General features: G+C 40.5%; 1 protein-coding gene across 2 annotated transcripts in view; it reads right to left on the bottom strand.

Annotated features, from left to right (window-relative positions):
* Nucleotides 1-20,629, bottom strand: part of efna3b (ephrin-A3b) — a 115,825-nt gene that overhangs the window by 50,315 nt on the left and 44,881 nt on the right. Inside the window, exons 1-2 of one of the 2 annotated variants that reach the window (XM_053887155.1) lie at nt 19,724-20,101; nt 19,321-19,532 (exon numbers count right to left, since the gene is read on the bottom strand). In XM_053887155.1, coding sequence (XP_053743130.1) covers nt 19,321-19,430 — 110 coding nt within the window. In that variant the 5' untranslated portion in view covers nt 19,431-19,532; nt 19,724-20,101. Of the gene's footprint in view, nt 1-19,320; nt 19,533-19,723; nt 20,102-20,629 lie in introns of those variants that run through there. The other variant, XM_053887156.1, reaches the window with a different exon arrangement.

Here is a 20,629-nt window from a genome sequence, read left to right as displayed (position 1 = left end):
GGAAATGAAACTTGACTCTTGGAACAAGGTTTTGCGGCAGTGCATGCGAAAGAGGATGCGGCGCAAACGCACCTGAGTGTTTTCAGACAATTACCTTTACTCAGCAGGCATCAACAACAGTTAAGAAAAACCTGCCATAATTCCTTGTGAGTGAGATTTCTAGGTCATGAAAGTTTGTAAAAGTGCTGAGAGCAAACATAACTAGGAGCTGTCTGCATGAATGTTTATCATATGATTCCACAAATTGCTTGTTTTTTTTTTTTCCACTGAAAGAAAAATACAATTCAAGTAGAAAATTATACAGAGTAGTCAGAGAACCTTTCACCAGCCATTCACACAGCTCGATTTTGTCACACTGATTTGTCACATTCTTCCACTGCGCGATCAATCCGCAGACGTTTTGAATTTTCTCTCGCAACAACATTGGAATGTAAATAGGATATGGAGGAGGGAGACTTTGATGGAAGCGTGTATATATTTCTTTGGCTGTTAACAGAGTGAAGACGAAGAAGGGGTAAAGAGATAACATTAGAGCCTCATGCAAACACAAGTGCTGTCTTGAATGCACCACCTGACATCAGCAGGCCTCCACTTCTTCCCATTCACCCGCTCAGCATTGACTGCCTGCTGAATGGCCTCGAGAGGACACAGGGTGACGCGAACCAGGAGGCACTATCGCCCGGCCGCACTGCCGCTTGGCGTAAAGGCCGGGTGGCATTGATATGGTAATGCCAGGGATGTCTCAGGGCCAAAGCTTGAGACCGTGGGCGCTCTGTGATCCTCCAAGCCCAGAAAGGACAGATCTCCAGGGCATTGTGATTCCCCCAGTCGTGGCCCTGAGTGATCAGGATAAGCCCGTCCATGCAGCTTTAGTCCTGTCACTCAGTTGCTATTGTGGTCATGTGAACAGCCATTTTCATTACAATTGACCTAGGTTTTGGCAGTACCCTTCCGCAGAGTCCTCCTTTCTCCTTTCTTTTGGGTTCTCCCCTCATTCGCCCCACTCCCTCCACCATTTGCAATGTATTTTCTTCCTTTCAGGGCACAACAGACACTGAGTTAAACCAGTTGCTTCTCTCTTATCTGCGCAGCGCTTTCTGCTCTAAGAGCCTGTCAGAGGGTCTTCGATTATCAGCAGCGATACTGTACAAAACAGCAAACACATACTGTATGCTGAGATTTATTTTTCACCTGAAAGGGCAGAAACAACGTGTCACTGACATTCTGAGGGGGGCAACGGGTGTTATCACTCTGTGTTTTATCCAATCAGAATTGAACAAGTAAGATTGCGTAGTGTGTTTTATTCATAATTTTATGGAAGAGCTCCTGCGTGTCAGCATGCTCCGGTTTATTTAATCAGAGCCGGTAGAATATAACAATAAACTCCCACGAGGACGCTGTGGGAGGTAATGACAGAGACTGTCCTTGCAAAACATGTTTTCCATGAATCTGTGTGTGTCAAAATGAGAGTAGAGATGAGTGAGTATGCATATGTATGGGTCCAATACATGTGGGTGGCATGCTTGTCTGCAATCACTTGCACAGCCTTTCGTTATACGCACCAACAGCGGTTGGGAGGAGAGCTTCCCTAGCTGGGGAAGAACTCTGCTCCATCAACAAAAACACATCCTATTTCACAACATCTCCTCCCACATCTCCCTCTCCACCATCTTTATTTCCCCCTCTCCCGGGAAGTGACACAGAATTCTTTTTAACTGCTGCACATTCATTACAACAAACCCCCACATCCTCTTCTCCACCCACCGCTAAACTAGTCTTTTTCCTCCAGACATCGTGGACGTTGGGCGTCAATTAAAAACATTACCGAGAAAAAGAGCTGTATTGGCTGGGAGATGTAAATACTCATTCGTATGCAGCCTCACTACGACGATGGTTAGAAGACGCTCTGCCTCAGGAGCAGAGAGCAGAGCCTACAGACTGCGTGGGTGTTAGCGCTAAAGCAGCCAGCGTCGGTGGTCAAAAACACCTTTGACTCAGCCTGATTCACTTTTGTTCCTATAGTAGTTATCCCCATTTATTAACATATATGTATATTTCTTTTCCAACCAAGTGACAGTCTTGTATCATCTAGTCACTGACGAAACAGGAACGGGCCGTGTTACGGATAATGCTAAGAATAGATCTGTGCTGCTCAGGCATCGATAAATTGATTTGAAGTTAATGAATTTGCAATGGTTTATGTTCTACGGGATGAGGAAAATGTCCGTCTGGGTATTGACTTCATTTCTTCTGCACCAATTAAAAAGCATCAATTACAAAGTAAGTACAGATTTATCTTGACTTTTATTGCTTTTATTTCAGAAAGATTTGCTCTGTCGTCTGGACGATATGTTGCATCTATGTTACTTGTTAAAAATAATTTTTGGACTACAACACAGTAGTGACATGTGGAATTCCTCAGCTACTACGTATGTGTTGTGGATTAGGTTCAGTGGAGACAGATGACTTGATATAAAATGATTTACATTCATTTCAGACCAAGAACTAAAACCAATATCAACAGAGAACATCCATAATGTCAATCTCAGTCTTTCAGGAGACGACTGGTCTCTTCAAGAAGGGTCCTGAAAATCCTTCATTGTCAATCTCAGTCACGCACAGGGCCCACATTTCAAACACAGATGGCCAGAAAGCAGAAAGTTTGTGGCTTAACATAGACACATCAACATTTTTGATGCACTTCAAGTGAATATTCAATTTCATTGTGAAGCAACTTTGGAATTTAAGGCGCTCGTGGGCCACATACTGTAGCAGAGTTTGACACGTATCCTACAATGTCCATGAATTCCTGACTATAAACAGGTACTGCTCTGGCAGCCTGAACCCTGCGGCATATACAACAATGCGGCCAATAAATGGATTTTTACAGGCTTGAGAGCATCATGCTGCCAAAATATTGAGCCTTGTCACATCAAACCGATGAAATCACTGGTGTTTTATTTACCTTAAAGCACCAAAATGCACGTTCTTCGCCTGCGTGTCTGCAGCTCCGGCAACAGAGCTGATCTCCTGGAGGACCGGAGACGAGATGCAGCTGCTGAGGCCGACTGTAGTGTCAGAACTTCAGACACGTGGGCGAAACAGCACATTTTGAGAGCTTTAATGTAAATAAAATATGTGAGGAGTTCATGATTCACGTTCAGAACATTGCAGAGTTTGCTTTATGAGTCAGTCTCCATGCTGTTTTCGAAACTAGTTTAGAAGTGATCCTCGTGCATTTTAAGACAGGTGCACCACTGACCTTTATATGGCGCAGAAAGCACCACACTGCACCTGCGGCCTATAGACCAGTGTGGCTTTGTATGAAAAATATCTATTTTCCTTCTTAAATATAGTGGGTATGGCGAATATTACAGTGCGTTCTATAGTCCGGAATTTACAATAACTCCATAGTACACAAGACGAGAGAGTCTCCGCTCAGTTTCACCAACTTTTTTACACCCAAACCTCGAGATACTATGTCCCCAACCAGATCATAACCTTCCTGGCAGATGATTCTTCTAACCGTAGGACTTTGTATGAAGCTGCGATACGTTTGGGTTGTAGCTGCTGCGCATATCACACTGATTTCAGACGAATGTTGAGCTTGAAAAATTTGAAATTCATCTACAAAACATGGTGCGTGAACTAATCAGAGTCCAGATTTTACAGTGACGTACACATAGAGGGAGAATTCATGACAAATTCAAGACGAAAAACTGGAGTGGAAGAGAAGCAGATCGCAGCAGTTGCAGGAATTCACGACTAACTGAGCTGAAAGCGCCTCTTGTTTTTAATAGACTTCCCCTTCCTGTAGATAAAGGGTCACACAGATTCGCCATGTTTACTCTCCTGCAACTTTTGAAGGAGCCTGCTTTTTGTAACGCGACAGAAGAAGTGGAGGTCCATACATCAAACTGAGACATATTCGTCTGATAAAAGTTTCACAAGTTTCATTAAAAAAAAAAAAAAAAAAGCCCGTGGACTACTCCCTTGGTCTCTGCCGGCTACCTGGTGCCCGTAGGCACCATGTCGATGGCCCCTGCACTAGAGTCTAGTAAACCTCTCTAAGAGTCTGATGGCTATTGAATGGTTCCCAAATTAGTGTGGCAACTTAAGACCTACATCTCCGAGGAAAACTGAGTGACGACAGCACTAGATTCTAGAATCAACTCATCCATTCAATACATCCCTTTGGCGATCAACTTACTGTCCTGTTTAAGGCTTGCACCTGTTATTTTCTCTTCTGGTGAAGACGCCATTCACATCCTTTAACATATGCACGCCTAACGTCGACAGGTTGTCGAGCAAACTGGCTCAGAGAGGAAGTGGAAAATATGACATTTGAAATGGCATTTAAAAAGTGGTCACTCAATATGTTTTAATATCGCCAAGCGACATCAGTGTCAATATATAGACAGCGTTTCCAGATTGTGCAGCGCGACACAAAGGGTCAGAAACAAGGGGAGGGATCATGCGCCACATGCAGCGTGACACCTCTGATGTGCGTCAATAGAAATTTCTTGATTCGCTTTGTGTGCACTGTTGCAAATCAATGAGTGGGGACTGTTTTATGGAAATATTGATTTTCTTTGCGAGACTGTGATGAAGCACCTTTATTTTACTGGATTCAGCATCAAATGAAAAGTCCTACTGTGTGTTTCTCACCTCCTTTTATAGTAAATTGAAATACACTTTATTCACTGATCCACCATGCATCTTCTACGTTTCTTATCTGCCAATGACAACTAGTCTTTTCGAGGTTGCATATCATAAACTAATGGTGGTAGTCTAATCTAATGGAGCTCACCCAGGAGAGTGTTTTTCTCTATTCATATTTTGTGTTTATTTTAATGAGTTGACATTTCTTACTCAAATCAATTATGAACTTGCATTCATCACCAAGTCTGTGCCACTGCAGTGATGTTAGAGGGGGATGAATCCTTCATCAAGAGCCAGCCAGAATAAGAAACACACATCTACGAGCGCACACAGAGACACACACACAGACAGTGGTCACTGTCTGATCGCAGAAGAGAGACGAGTACAATGATGCACAGGAGGACAATGAAGCGAGGAGGCAGCGATGCAGAGTCGGGCCAACACGAGGAGACTCTTGGAGGGATTCAGAGGACAGAAGGGTGGAGGGGGAGGGGAGCGCACGGAGCGAGGGTGGGAGGGCTGCACGTACTGAGCAAGAGAGATGGGGAACAAGTTAAAACATCCAGAAGAGGAATGCAGTGTCTGTAGGGCGCCATTGATTCCACACTCAGAAGTAGACAGCGGGAGATGCTCACAGAGACACACTGATAAAGCCGTGCTCTTCCAAGTCACAAGTGCTACTGCACATACCAATATCACACCAGCCATACTCAGTGTAGGATCACCTGTCAATCTTCAGACACATGCACAACATTACCACAGCGAGAGCAGCCACTATTCCAGAGAAGGTGTAACAGAAGTCATGACTCAGTCAATGAAAATATAAACATTTTGCTCTATCAATAGATACAGATATACTGCATTTTTTTAGTATTGTGGCTGACTTTTGGGTTGTTCATTGGTTCAATGTTAAGTTGACAGTCACGGATTACTGAAACACGCCTATCTATTGGTGATGTGCAACCCGCGTGATCTGGCCGCACTGTTTTGTTTTTCCAACAAAAAAATGTTTTGTGTTGCATCACTACTTTCAAGAGTGACACCCCAAATCTCAAAATCGAATCACACATTTTGCCTTCCGTAAGTCAGCATACCACATAAACAAAGACAGTGGTACGGGTTAGAACACCATGGCGCGGTGTTCCTTAAGGTTTCACGCTTGAATTTCACGTCACTTAGTGTACATGGCACATCTATTGTTCATGAGCGGCAGTCACAGTGCCAACAAGTGTGCACAGCAATTGAAGGGCAGAGCAGTGTGAGGTACAATATACAGTGGTGGAAAAAGTTTCAGACACCGTTAAAATTTGACACAGTCTCAAGTGGTATCATAAAAAATCTCGGGAAAAAGGTGTCGCTGTATTATGGGCTTCAGTGGAAGAGGTGAACATTGATATGGTAATATATAGCAATACTTTGATCTCCGATATATTTTTCTTTTTGTCAAAAAATATCTTACTCTTACTCGTGCTGAAATCAACTCATGCTTTCAATGTTGAGTGAGCTGCATCGCAAGTTGTGATGTGTTCAAGTACATAGTCTGAGGAAAATGAAGTATAAAAGAAAAAATTATGAAAGTAGTTCAAAGACAAACTTAAATTAATGTTTTGTCATGAAATATCTCAGGATTTTTTTGTGTTTCAAAAGGTGTATTATGCAGTACTGCATGCAAAGCAAATGCAAATTGTATTTTTCGTTCATTGTTAGCAAGAAAAACTAACAAAACTATATTGATGACAACTTCAATACGTCAGTTCTAAAGTCAACCTAAAGTCACGTGTTCAATCCTGAGCAGAAAATAAACAACATCACAACATCACATTAATATTTAGTAGTCCTGCCATTAGCACACATTGGAATGCATGGTGTCCAAAACCTTTTTCTACCACTGTATACCAGGTAACATCTGCAGTGAAGAAGCCATGAGCGTCCTAACCCCTAACCACAGTCCTGGAACGTCAGTTCAGCAGGAGGGGAAACGTTTGACACCATTGAAACACTTGTGTCTCTACACAACACACTGACTTCTGCATCATCACAGGACATTGAACAAATATCTACTAAATTATTTGCTCTATGTTACAGTGTTCTTTGAGATGATGAAACCAGACAACTGGAGCTGAACACATGATGAAATTCAATTCATTTCACTCTCCCTAGAATACAGAGTTATTAATAATAATGCACGCTCAACGCAAAATCTATCTCTCGTGCAACAGCTATATAAGAGCTGAGGGTTTAAGATTCCGTGCATTTTAATTCCACACATTCACAACATCATTTAAATGCTGTAATATCCATTTTGGCCCGGGATGCCTGTAATTTTAAACATATAATGGGAAGCGGCTGCCACTCTTGTGTGCAGTGGACGGGCTGCGGTTTCAATCAGAAGGAGCATGTGAATATTTCCTCTCTGGCCTGGCTGCGACTGATTAAAGCCGTCTGCCGAAACAAGGTCGTAATTCACTTAACCATTTCCCAATTTCCGCATAATTACCCTCCTCTTTCATGAACACACACGCGCGCTAGCCCCACACATTTACACCTACGCTGCGACACAAGCACATTACCTCAGTGATTTGTGTCATTAGCCGCTGAAGAGAGGTTTAAGGTTTCAGATGTGTGACAGCTTGAATGGATAAAACTTCAATTAAAGAGGCCTCGCTCTGAGTTTGGTTATTCTCTCTTCACATGGAAACAGCCAAACCTCCTTATCAGTTTCATTCTCTGACAGACAGTAAATATAGGTGGTCAACAGGCTTCAGTGGAATTAGAGGTCTAAACAAATATTGATCAGGTAATGCAATAAATTGACCTTTGATGTAGTAATATTACATTTTTTGTAAAAAATAAAAATTATGATAATGTGAGCTGTACTTTAAATTACAATGTTTTCAAGCACGTGTGAAAGTATGAATTGTATGAATTGATGGTAGTTTATGCAATTCATGTTTTCAAGTCAAATGTACGCAATGTAACACGGCATTGGATCTTCACCATACAATAAATAAATAAATAAACTAGGGGTACACTTTAATGGTATAAGAATATTTGCCACAAGAAGCCACATTTTTACATTTTAATGAATTTGGTACATTACTGAATCAAACGGGCCCATTCATACATTTAAACAACAACATATTGTTTACTTTGCATCAGTTTGACAATAGCACAATAAATCACGATGGTGGCTATATTCAAGTTTTTATATCACCTATCATCTATATATCTATATCACTAAAGCTCTTTTAAAATCTTGAAAATATTTGTATGCGAATTTCAATTTTATAAGAATTTCAAGTCCATTCAGAGTAGTGGAAACCCTGGTCATTGTGTAGCGAATATTGTGCTAATTGTTCACATACCTGAACAAAAGCAAACAGATGCTTTTGTTTGCTTTTGTTCAGGGATTCCTCCATGTTTGGTGTTGTTGTTATCATCCTAGCCGCGATGTGTCTTGTGCATCAGTGTGTACAGTGGACCAGGAACTAATGCACTCATAAAGGTTCTGTGTTGTCTGGAGAGCAAACTAATTAAATTAAATTAAATTATTATTTTGTTGTAAGTAATTCATCGTAATAATGCTGTAATTAATTAATTAATTATTAATTAACACCCAACATTAAAATAAACAAATAAATAAATAAGGGATGTGGGAAGGTTATTGACAATCGAAAAGTTTCAACAATCTTAAGTAATGTTTTTCTCTAGCAGTGCAGACGACTGCAATATCAGTATTGTGATATATCACAACACTACCACATTGTGACTCAAGTATCGTGATGTGTATCATATCGTGAAGCTCTCAGCAGCACACATCCCTAGTTACAATGAACATATGTTATTTTCATCGAAGCTGCACAATAATAACGTTCTGCACTCCAATAAGGAACCTCCGAAAACAGCGGTCGTTCATGACCACAAATACTTCCAGTTATATTTCTCAAATCAGAGTAAATAGTGACAGAATATTCACCTCATATCTCAAGATACCAGTCACAAAATATGTTTAAAAACAGGGTAAACATTTCATCTCTGCCTACTGAGTGATGTTTTTTTTCTGGAAAAGTTTTACAGTCGAGTTGTTTTGAGATGAAGCATCTCTGCCTCCTCATTGTCTCCATGTGGTGGAGTCCTAATTGTCACATCAGCGGGGTTTATTACCCCTGGACCACTCTGCTCACTTGCCATCAGCCTCAGCATATGGCTCCTGTCATTCGCCACATCACTAACACTCCATATGTGCATCTGCTTATGGATGAGTTTGCGAGCCTGCGTGAAGCTGACTGCCCACGTTATCAGTCGTCCACCGGCGCCACAGCAGCGCCGACGGGAACAGAGGAGACGGGACATCAAGGAAACCCGCTTGCACAAACATATGAAGCGCCTTTAAACAGCTTGTAAACATCACAGGCTTGTTATTAGCACCCGATTACACTGTTACAGCTCAGGCTTCGACTCAGAATAAAGATCAGCAGCAACGATACGCGGGGAACAGCGTGAATCGCTGCAGGATCTCACACCTGTAGACACTTTGTTCAAAGGTAGAACATCGGGGAAAGGATCAATTCTCTTTTTGCCTCACTCTAGCTAGCAAACTAAGCCCGCAAACTTCTCATGCATTTCATGTATTTTTCATGCAGTACATTCAGGGTGATAGAGTAAAACGCTGGAAGCACCTTTGTCCAATTTTACATAGCTGGTAAAAACAATAAAAGATTGCAATGTGCTTTTTAAGGAGTAGAATAATGTTCCCATTTATCATTGCAAATTAACAGTGGAAACGGGCAGATTGGTTATCGGTATTAACAAAAATTCTGCTGCTTATAAAAGGCAGAATAGTCTTCTGATTGATTATGAGATCTAGTTGTTAAATTTCATGTGGGCATCAAAGTAAAAGTGAGTTTAAGCAAGTGTTTCCAGACAGGGATGCTGATCATAGAAGCGTTCTTATAAGGAGGGCACAGCGCTTCTACACTGTTTATGTGCTGTGTCTTCGGTCCATATTTCCTCAGGGTTACATTAAGGAGGCAGTAAAAAGGGACCTGGAAGATTTGGTTTCAACTTAAGGTGGTTCTTGTGTGTTCAATGCACAAGAGAGTAGAGAACAGAACATTCTGCTTGAGCCACGGTCCGATTCAAGCATCATCAGGAGGTCGATGAAAAAGTTATTATTTAATTTTAAATCTCCACATTTTCAGAAGATACTGAGTTATTGTTTGTGAAAAGCGTTCCGCCATGCGTCTGATGAGTAAATATTCTCAATATGCGTTTATGAACTACTGCCAGAGTAATATGAAATTCCAGATTATTTAATGATTTAGCTGCGTGAACCCAAAACTAATTTATTTCTATTTTTATTTTTTTAAGAAGTAGAATCTTATTAGAGGTGGAGGGAAAGCATTTTATTTATTTGTATATTTATGTATTTATCAGGACTAATACATTACCTTTTTTAATTTTATTTAAATCTGACTCAGTTACAGGATGATTTAAACATCTTATTCACCAGGTTCTGATGTTTATAAACATGTATTTTTAGCCTGCTGGCCAACCAACTGAATCAATATCAGAAAGGTAATATTTGCTTATTTCCTGTCGCTTATGGAAATGTAATGAGAGGCTGCAGGTGTGTGTCGCTGAGGCACAAATAACTTTCACCAATCATAAACATTTTTAGCTATTTCCACGTTCAAATGATGCGTTTTTTATTCATAATATTTCGGTGTTAAGGCTGCAACCTCTCGATGATAGTCATTTATTTAAAGAACATTTTATACCATAAAAATGTCTTTGTCCAACAGTACGTTCACAAATGACCTTCGGGTTGCACTTGACTGTGGTAATTGCGTGGCATAACACAAGCTTGAATATGGATTTTATTCAGAGTGATGCAATTTTGTCGTCAAACAGAATGAATTCATTCTCTTGACTTCCCAGCCTGGATGTGCTTCCGCACAAATGCCACGTGAGAAAAGGGCAGATAGGATTTTTAAGTGGAACGTTTCATATGAATGAAAATGGATTATGTGGTGTTTAATGGATTTGAGAACATAATTGTTATAAATAAACCTAATCCGACATGTTCCATGTAATGCATAGCGCTTCCCTTCATTTTGTACATATGAAAAACACAGCTACCATTTGATATATCCTCCCTGATGCAACCATTTATCTAACTAGCGTAATTTAATCCTCCTGCATCATAAAAGCATTTGAGTGACTTAAAAATAGCAGCAGGATCCGACTAAACATTGTCGAAAAGCGACCATGTAGTCCTGGAGACATATGAACCTTTAAAATCTACAATTACTAGATTCATGTGTGACATATTCATATTCATTCGATTTAAGTCTGTGTGAAGTTTGAAGAGGGCGTTTATGTGCAGTTATTTGGAATTCAATAAAGCCCCGAGCGCTGCATGTGGCGCTCCCTCGAGAGGGGAGTTTGCTGGAGCATCAGCCTTTTTCTACTTGAGATCTTTTTTCTGCATTAAATTACAGCGACTGAATTAAGCATGAAATGCAAAATCGAGGAGTATAGAATTCAATTTCAGCAGAACAATGTAAAATGTATGAAGGTTGAGCACATAGATTCGTATTTTAAGGTGAAATTTTTGACAAAACAGTTCCAATAAAATGAAACTTCTTTGGAAAGAATAAATAAATATGAGCGTACTCTCCCCCAGCATGAGCGCTATTTCACAATAACAGCTCCCTTCACTTGTGTAAAAAATTATATTGTCATAAAATATTAAAAATTAAAAAAGCAGGGGAAGAGTGCACCGGGGAGCGGAAGAGAAAGCCATTATTGTAATTCTTAGATGAGACAGTGGGAAGCTTAACAGCACTCTGAGTTGCAATAAAACTTAGATTACGTCCTTATTAGAAGCTGAAAATCTATGCTCACTTCAGACGGAACATACAGGGAACTATATATGAAATGCAACTTTCTATTATCAACTTTGTACTGTCAATGCTGATAAATCGCTCAACCACTTTTACCTGACTCAGATTTTTAAATAAGACTTGAGTCTTTGCCTCGGGTAAAAAGCTTGAGATCATTAGTGACCAGTGAGAGCATCTCACTCCAGACCCAGCGAGCATGAACGCACAACATCAATACTCCATTTTTACAGCGATGGCTCCAATTAGCCCGTCATGTAAGCAGAGGAGCGTTTAAAGAAAGGAACAATCAAGACGCAGAAAAACAAGAGTGAGCTTCTCTTCCCTATAAATCAATGAATGAACCTGGGGTTTGCAGAAAAGCTGTAAAAAGAGTTTTAAACAAAACTCCCAGCAAGTCAACAAAGCCTTGAAATGAAGCCATGTATGATGCCACTACAAAAATCTGTGCTCGGCAGGTTGGCCTTCTGAACGACACTTATTGATCTAACATTCTTATAGGATACTTTATATAAGTATCTGTACTTGTATTTGTATGTGTATACTTCTAAAGACCTTAAATGACATTCAATTCAGACATGGGCGCAATCCAGCAGAAAACAATACAGCATACAGACAGCGGAGTGGAAGCAGTGGAACAAGAAAAGATCCAGCCACCATTGCAGTACAGTGTCGGGAAACATTTCGGCTCCAGCAAGAACAGATTTTATAACAGATGTTATTACATCTATATCTATCTATCTATCTATCTATCTATCTATCTATATATATATCTATATCTATCTATATATATATATATATATATATATATATATATATATATATATATATATATATATATATATATATATATATATATAGATATATATACACACACACACACATATTAATTTATTTACTCTTCGATCTTAGCCGTCATGTACCGGGGGCGGAGGCAACCAGGTTGAATGCTGATTCAACTTGAACAAATGAGTTTTTTATGGCAAAAAAAAAAAAAAAAAACTAAACAATGGGTACAGGCTAAAAATCAGTTTTGACAGTCAGTTGGAGAGATTTGTCGTGTTGCACTTCTATTTCCCCTTACACATCCAACAAACCTATATATATATATATATATATATATATATATATATATATATATATATATATATATATATATATATATATATATATATATATATATATTCTCTTCTAAATATCTGCCAGTCAATGTTTTGATGATAATGTTATGGTGCAGCCATAAAATGATGCATCATGAACTCCTAAATACAGAGCATGCAACTCACAAACCTTGAAACCCAAGGCTTTATTCTCTTAATAGATAGTTCCAGAAAATGTGCACTTCATTCCAAAGGCACAGAGCGAACAAGCAGCAAAGAGGGCTTGAGCTTTTTATGCAAACAATTGTGCCATCCATCACACGTGTGTTGTGGCTAATTAATGATGTCGCTCTGCGCGGGTGTCTGCACGACACACAAACTATCACACCCACGCATGCCATCACAACCTGAGTCCACTCACACACTCGCCATGAGGCCTTATTATTTCTTCCTAATGACTTGCCTGATCACCAGCACCACATGTTGATGATCCCTGAGACTGTGTGTGTGTGTGTGTGAACAGTCGATAGCACAATTGTCTAATGATGGATGTGCACAAAACCTAGCAGCCCTTTCCTGGTGATACTGTGAGTGATGCGCTCCTTTGTGCAGATATTCATAAATGTAAATTGTAACATCCTAAGTGGGGCTGGGAGATGGATAGGTTTGTGCAGCTGTCAGGGGGGAGTTTGACTCGAATGTTTAATTCCCTCAGCTGCTCTTTCACTTACTCGCCCTCGTGCACAAACACATCAACACGCCATCTCGGAATCCAGGTCGAGTGTAATTGTCATTATTGTGATGGTGCTTTTCGCCATTCAGTGATAAGTCGCCCTTATTTTGAAAAAGGTCAAATAGCAGAAGGTGAAAGATAGCAACACTCATTTTTCCTTAAAATATTTCAAAGTCATTCTCAACTAATATCCAACAAGCTACCAATGGTTACACATCAAGCACTTACACCAACAATGGCAAACTTTCCCTTCTGAGTCCAAGCCAGCTTCAACCAAGGGATTGAGCGACATTCCAAAACAGCGCAGCCCTAGTCTTTCCATCTGGTCTCAGTCTGCTCCACAGCTTCAACAAAGCATGTCTGTAAACGGCAGGTGACTGCTTTAGAGGACGTCCAAAGCAAGTGTGACGAGAATCAGACGCCACTTGGTGAGAGAGCGCTCTCACCATTCAGCAGACAGAAAATGAATTGTACCATTGTCCAGCCACCTCTGACCCAATTAAGCGGAAGCAAATGAGCGGAACCATTACGGTATATAACTTCAAGCCCAGTCAAGCTTGAAGTCAGATTCCACCGTTTATTCTTTTGCTAAGCATATTTTCCTGCTTCAAAACAAAAAAACAAAAGACCTGGAAGTGCTTTTTTTTCTCTTCCACAACATTAGTTACTTCATGGATCAAGAAATTCCAATGTGTCTTTGCTTTTCATTCAGCACAGAATTTGATTTACAGTATATCGACAACCATTAGCATTTTAACTTCTATTATTTTCATAATAGAACTTATAGAACTATTTAAGTTTTATTATTTTCATGACTTCCGCTAAAGCGGAACAATAAAAAATACATTTCTACTGTAATACTCTTCTGTTATTGCAACACAAAACCACAAATAATACAAATATTTAAGAAGAGTTGTTTTGATTTTTATTGTCTAATTTCTGTTCACTGGAGGGTTGAGTCAAAAAGCTACAAGCACTTGTTAGCACACTCATAGTTTACAATTGCTCGGACTCAAAATGTTTACTTGCCTTGATCGTGCTTGAAATGAATTCAGTCTTTTAACTCGAATATTGACCAAAGTGAACGGGACGATTTTCTGATGAAATGGCCAGAGTCGGCATCGGCTCCTCAGGTTTGACACCAATGGACAGAGGGAACTCATTTTGCAGACTTTTGTCCCCAAGTAGAACAATACAATCTGGTGAATATTGCAAATAGTCTGCAATAAATTGTGACAAATGTTGTACGCAACGTTCCGCTGACAATGGCGATCACACACACGTGGACTCACACTCACAAACAGACGGTAAAACACATACTGGTGATGAAAGGACAAGTAAAAACTAGCCATCTATTATGTTAAGCAGAAAGAAAAAAACGCCACTGCACTCACAGAACAATGCAGACACACACACATATGGTGCGTGCAGACACACACAGCATGGGATAATTGCCAGGTGGTGGAAGATAATGTGAGATTTAATGAAGTGATGAATTTGTTTTCGTTTTGGTCATCCACCAATGAACGAAACATCTGTAACCGCACATCGACTGCTTTGCTCACAACGCTCGCTGGAAAAACACACACATGAATGGAAATAATTGCAAGTAATTACAGCCAGGAGCCAGGCTAATCACAGTGTTTTTTACAGTCGCACTGCAGCGCTACATCACGCACAGTACTTTACATTATTTTCATGACTACCGACGTAGCGGAATGATAAAAAATAATTTTTTAATGTAATATTCTTCTGTTATTGCGATACAAAACCACAAATAACACACACACACACAAAAAGCTACATGCACTTAGCCAATGTTAGCATACTCGTAGCTTACAATAATAGCCCGCTACGACACAAAATGTTTACTTGCCACGATAATGCTTGAAATGACTTCAGCTAATTCCACTAAAATACTGACCAAAGTCAACAGGAAGAGTTGCTGATCACTGAGCTAGGTGACCATGTGCATGCTACATTGCTGAGTGGCTAACCAGCCACAAGTGCCAGTCCGCCGCAGGATATATGCTAATAGCCGACTTATTTTCTTCCTGATTTAAGTGTGTTTACTAAAATTGAATAAATGCAGTGCTTAATTGATTTTGAATTTGATTTTTTTGTGCGATGGCAGATAAAAGCCGGTAATAGAATCGTACATGTCCGCCCATCACAGGGCGCTAGTCAGACCAGGAAGTACAACATGCTTGACTATAAAAATGTTTTGTGCATGGAAGAAAGAGCCATCGAATTCTTCATTTAAAGTTGAATTTTCCGAGCAAAACTGCCGGCTGTGATGTCATTACACACCGGGCAGAAGCAAGTGACCCCGCTATTTGCATATCGTACATAGCGTGCCACGTAGGAAGTCAAAAATATACAATAAAAATAAATATTAGTGTACTTTTTAAAAATGGAAGCCAGATAAACATGCGCAGGAAGTAAGCCAAAATATGGGGAAGGATGACCAAAGAAAAAAAAGTAATAAAAAAATATATATCATAAACTGACACATTTTCATCGCAATGCAGCTTTTTCAGTGTTTGTAGCGTAAACTTCCACGTAAACTTTTAAAACACGAGCAGGCATTTACAATAAAGTGGCACGTATCTCGGAGCTAAATAGCCTCTTGCTGGACGAACAAATTGGACTTCATTTGTGTTTACAAATCACGTAATTGATGTTATGATTTACTTTCCACCACATACATATTTGTGCTGTACAAGAGGCAGCATTGTTTAGAACAGTCAATGTTTCACCCCGCCGTGTAATTGGCAGTGGAGAACAGAACACAAATGCGAAAAGCAACCATATAAATAAGTGCCAGCATGTGAACTTGTGCGTTAATCCATAGCAAAAGTCTCTTGTGCTTGATGAGTAGCTCGGGGTCAGAATCTGGTCGAGAGACTGCAGGATCCCAGGGCTTTACAATGTGTTTACTCCTCAAACTGACAGCTATACTACAGCTTATTATTGGCCTTCGGAAGCCTCCACGCTGAACTACAAGTTAGAGAAACTCCAGAGAGGCTGAATGCCAACGGCTACATACGCAAGCCAGGCCTGCTGCGTTGCTGAGTGGAAAGATTCAAATAAACGCTGGAAATAGGATCTGAAAAAAATGGCTTTTAAAAGAGTAGATTAGACAGGTTATCCTGCAGAGCATCCGTCTTTTGTGCTTCCCCGTCCATGCTCCCCTTTGTGTCCTAATTCACTGAACAGGCGGAACAGGAAAAAAAAAGTTACCCCAACTCATATAATGTCATGGTGCGCAGTGAGAAAAAGAAGGATGGGAAGATCAGGGACTAGTCAGGTCCACTGAGAGACTCCGTCCTTTAATTAAGCTCACTTTTTTAAATACAAAAAACACTGCAGAGGCATGTTCAACGGCTGGGAAGACAACAAGATGTAGTGAGATACATAGAAGAACATGGCCCTGCAATACTGAGGATCTCTATGGTCAGGTTAAAGGTGAAGCCTTACAAAGTGCTTCAGCTCTCTCCACTATGTCAGGAAAATGGCAGCCTTGAACGCAAACACTTTAAGATGATGGTAAAACAAACGGCGCTTCATTACATTTAACTGAGGCTAAAAACCACTTATGCTTCGTCAAGCTGAGCTTTGGTTTCCTGTCCTGAGGCATAAATTCCTCCTTTCTCTATCACACTGATGTGATATGAAAAGTAAAGGTGTTTTTTATTGGTATTTAATACCAACTACAACAGAAGAAAAGGCATCAGATGAAAACACATTAGCAGCAAATGTGCCTGCAATATTAGCTTTACTAAAGTGTGGGGAAATCATTTTTTATATTTAGGGAAACTAATATTGTTTATAGCAGCACACCGCAGCCGCTAAGCCCGTCTTTCCATTTCTATTACTTTAAGCAGCACTTCCTGTATGCTAATACGCCTGTGAGTCATAGATCTTCGCTCTTTTTTTATTTCCTCAACGTAAGCTAAAATCCGCAAAATGTGTTCTTGTCACCTTGGAAAGACTCTGTGTCAGTGTCTCTTACAGTTTACGTCTTTAATAAGCGCCGTCGTAAAAGTCGCTGTACGTGACTGTGCATCCTGTGTGGACAATAAAACAGGAGGATGCGGAAGAAGACTAATTGGTTTAGGAACGATGGTGATGATATTTTCTGTTGCTGTTCCCCCAACAATTCTTCAAATTGAGAAGCAATGATACAAAACATTTCCACCCTCGCAGTCTCAGAGAGATTTGAATTGAATGTGTAAAAAAAAAAAAAAAATGAAAGAACGTACTTGGTATAGTGTGTAGCTGCGTGACACTGGTTTCTCAAGCAGAGCGCTGCACTCACAAGGACAGTATTAAATAAAAAAAGAAGCTTTCACAATGAAGGGAAAGAAGCTTTCTCACTGGAATCAAGATAGCAGGCAAAGAGTGAGGGATTAGACGGATAACAAAAAGGCCAACGAACTGAGTGTAAACAAGAAAGGGGGTTAGAAGGAGGGCGTAAGTTGGAAAGGGAGTGAGGAGGAGAGATTGAATAGTGACACTGCCAGAACACAATGGGGTCAGGATGAAGAAGTGCGCCTAATTGAACCAGAAAGAAGAGACGGCGGAGAGAAAAAGACCTGGAAGAGACATGAGACACATGACTGGGAGAAACAGAAGGGAGGATGGGATCACACGCTTCTTTGCTCAACTGTTTATCATGATGACCATGTGAACTTGTAGTAAACTGAGCAAACACCAGATTAATGGGATTTTTAAATATGATGATTTGGACAGACAGAAGAGACTGTGATGGACAAAGAATGCTGCAGATGGAGACACCAGGAAAAGGAGCAGAGGAAGTCAGCCAATGAGGTTCAAGCGTGCGGCAAACGATGACATGAAGAAGACAGGCGTGACTTGGGAGGGTGAACATGATAGGTTCAGGTGGAGCAGGCAGATTTTTTTGTCTTTTTTTTTCACGGTAAAACAATGAATATTAGGACGTGAATTCGTACCTCACATATAAATTAAGTTGTGAATTATCCCTGAAAGCACAGGATGAATATGTCCTGAAACGCTTGTAGCACACGATGGATGAGCACCATCTTGAGCATAAAGAGAAAGCCCTGTCGATGGACTACACTTCGTGTTGAACCACACTATCAATAAAAACTGAAAATATTTCCAAGGCTGAAGGCACAAAGGAAGAAGCAGATTTGATTTGGTGAGCGCCGGGATGTAATTTGCGGTAAGTTGTCTGGGTATATTCTTTTCTTTTTAATAAAAAGTCATTATAGCAAAGTAAATGTGTAATTACTGAGATGCCGGGAATTCACTTAAAAGCTTTGAAAGAGTGATGGATGAGTAATTACATGGAGCCCAGGACTGTAAAAAGGAGAATGAAGTGATACTTAAGGTAATAAAAACTAATGACTGAAAGCCACTGACAATTTCAAGAAAAGGGAAATAATATAAGGAGCACTTAAGGTTGATGGAAATGAGAAGGAGAGTAGTGATAGTCTTTTTTTTTTCAGTCAAGTCGGAGCCAGAAATATATTCAATAAAGCTACTTGAATAATATGTTTAGATAGAAAAGTTGATAGTAACTGACGATGTACGTGTGAGTTTAGATGAGACGGTGCTGCATTTTTAAGAATAATAAGGTTGAAACTCAGATTTTAAAAATATAATCTAGAGATGAATCATTTGAATGGTGAATTAAAAAGTCATTTTTGTGAACATTTATTACTACAACTGAGGTATTCAGATGCTTGGATGGTGAGTATTTGCAAAGCACAGCTCGAGAAAGGAGAACATACAAAAACACACATCAAGAAGAGAGTGAAAATTCTGTCTAATATGCAGCCAGGAGCTTCCCAGCAAGTAATGATGGACGTGTGAGTGCATGGATCTGCAACGAAATAACAACAAAGAAAGGACAAAGAAGAGAGGTTCTTACTGGATGTTGGAGCTGTTCCAGTAGACGGAGTGTCTGTTGGCGGACACCTGGAGCAGGTTCGCCCAGGTGAGAGTCGTAAGCACCCACAGAGCCAGCGCGACCAGAGCCATCCTCCCGGCTCCTCTCTTGGCCTGCGTCCCTCGGTCTCTCCGGCCACTCTCTTGGTCCCTTCACCCCACCAAACAACGCGACTCAAACATCCCAGCAAATGCCTGGCAGGTCAGATAAGCAGAGGAAACAGCGTCAAACATTCTATTCAAGGACTGCGGAATAAGTGCTGTAAAACTCTATTGGGAGGTCACAAACGAACCCCCCTCCCTCGGGCATGAAGGGGACTCTGCAATGAGGCTTAAAACAATAGATGTTCAAGTTCCTTAAGTCCCTCGGAAGCGTCCCCGCTCACCGGGAAGAGCTGCAGCTGAGCCCGCCGGAGGAGTTCGCGAGACTGGGGTAGCAGTCCAGGCGAGAGGTCGGTCCTCCTCCGGGCATGTAACGGTGTCAAAGAGTTGAGGACTGCTTGCGCGATAAAGCGACCAAACAGTGACGAAAACAAAAGAAAGTCCTCAGCTCTTTTGGTCTGGTGTAATTCCTTTCTCCATCCGTCCAGCCAGTCAGTTTCGCAGGTCTTCTATCCGACAACCAGCATCGCGGCGCAGCCTCCGCTCTTGTCTCTCCCCTTCTTCTGCCTCTCTCCTCCGTCTCCTCTCACTGTTTGGTATCCAGCGCTCGTCCACTTTCTAACTCCACCCCCAGCCATCCACAAAAGCGCATTCCTCCTCCGCTCCTCAGAAATCCCTGCGACTTCAACTTCTTGTCACCGGCTGCATGGGAGAGTTTACAGTTCCTTTGTAAGATGCCTTTACAGCAGAAAACCGCAGAACGACTCACCAGTCCCGTGGTTTCAACACCGTTCAAGACAGATCTATTCATTTCCCTCCTTCATGAATTCAATCACTATATTCTGCTTATTCCTTAGACAAGAGGATGGAGTCCCTCCTGGCTACATAGGGGGCGAGGTGGAGGACACCCTGGAAAGCTAACCAGCCACTCCCTGGGCACATGTTTACAGACAACCACTAGCAAACAGATACACACACAAACACGCATTTTTTTTTTTTAACTAAATTTTAAAATATATATTTTGGAGTAAGATTTTTTTCATTGTTTTATTTACACTTGACAGTAACTGACAGTAAAATAAATAAAGTAAATAAATTAAGTGTGACCAATATTTGACGCTTTCAAATTATTTAAGTCTACCACACAATTATAACTATATTAATGAATAAATATTTGATTATTTGTACAG

Source organism: Synchiropus splendidus, chromosome 15 (genome assembly GCF_027744825.2).
Source record: "Synchiropus splendidus isolate RoL2022-P1 chromosome 15, RoL_Sspl_1.0, whole genome shotgun sequence".
NCBI lineage: Eukaryota > Metazoa > Chordata > Actinopteri > Syngnathiformes > Callionymidae > Synchiropus > Synchiropus splendidus.
The sequence above is the reverse complement of the archived record's forward strand: the minus strand, read 5'-3'. Positions and strand labels throughout refer to the sequence as shown.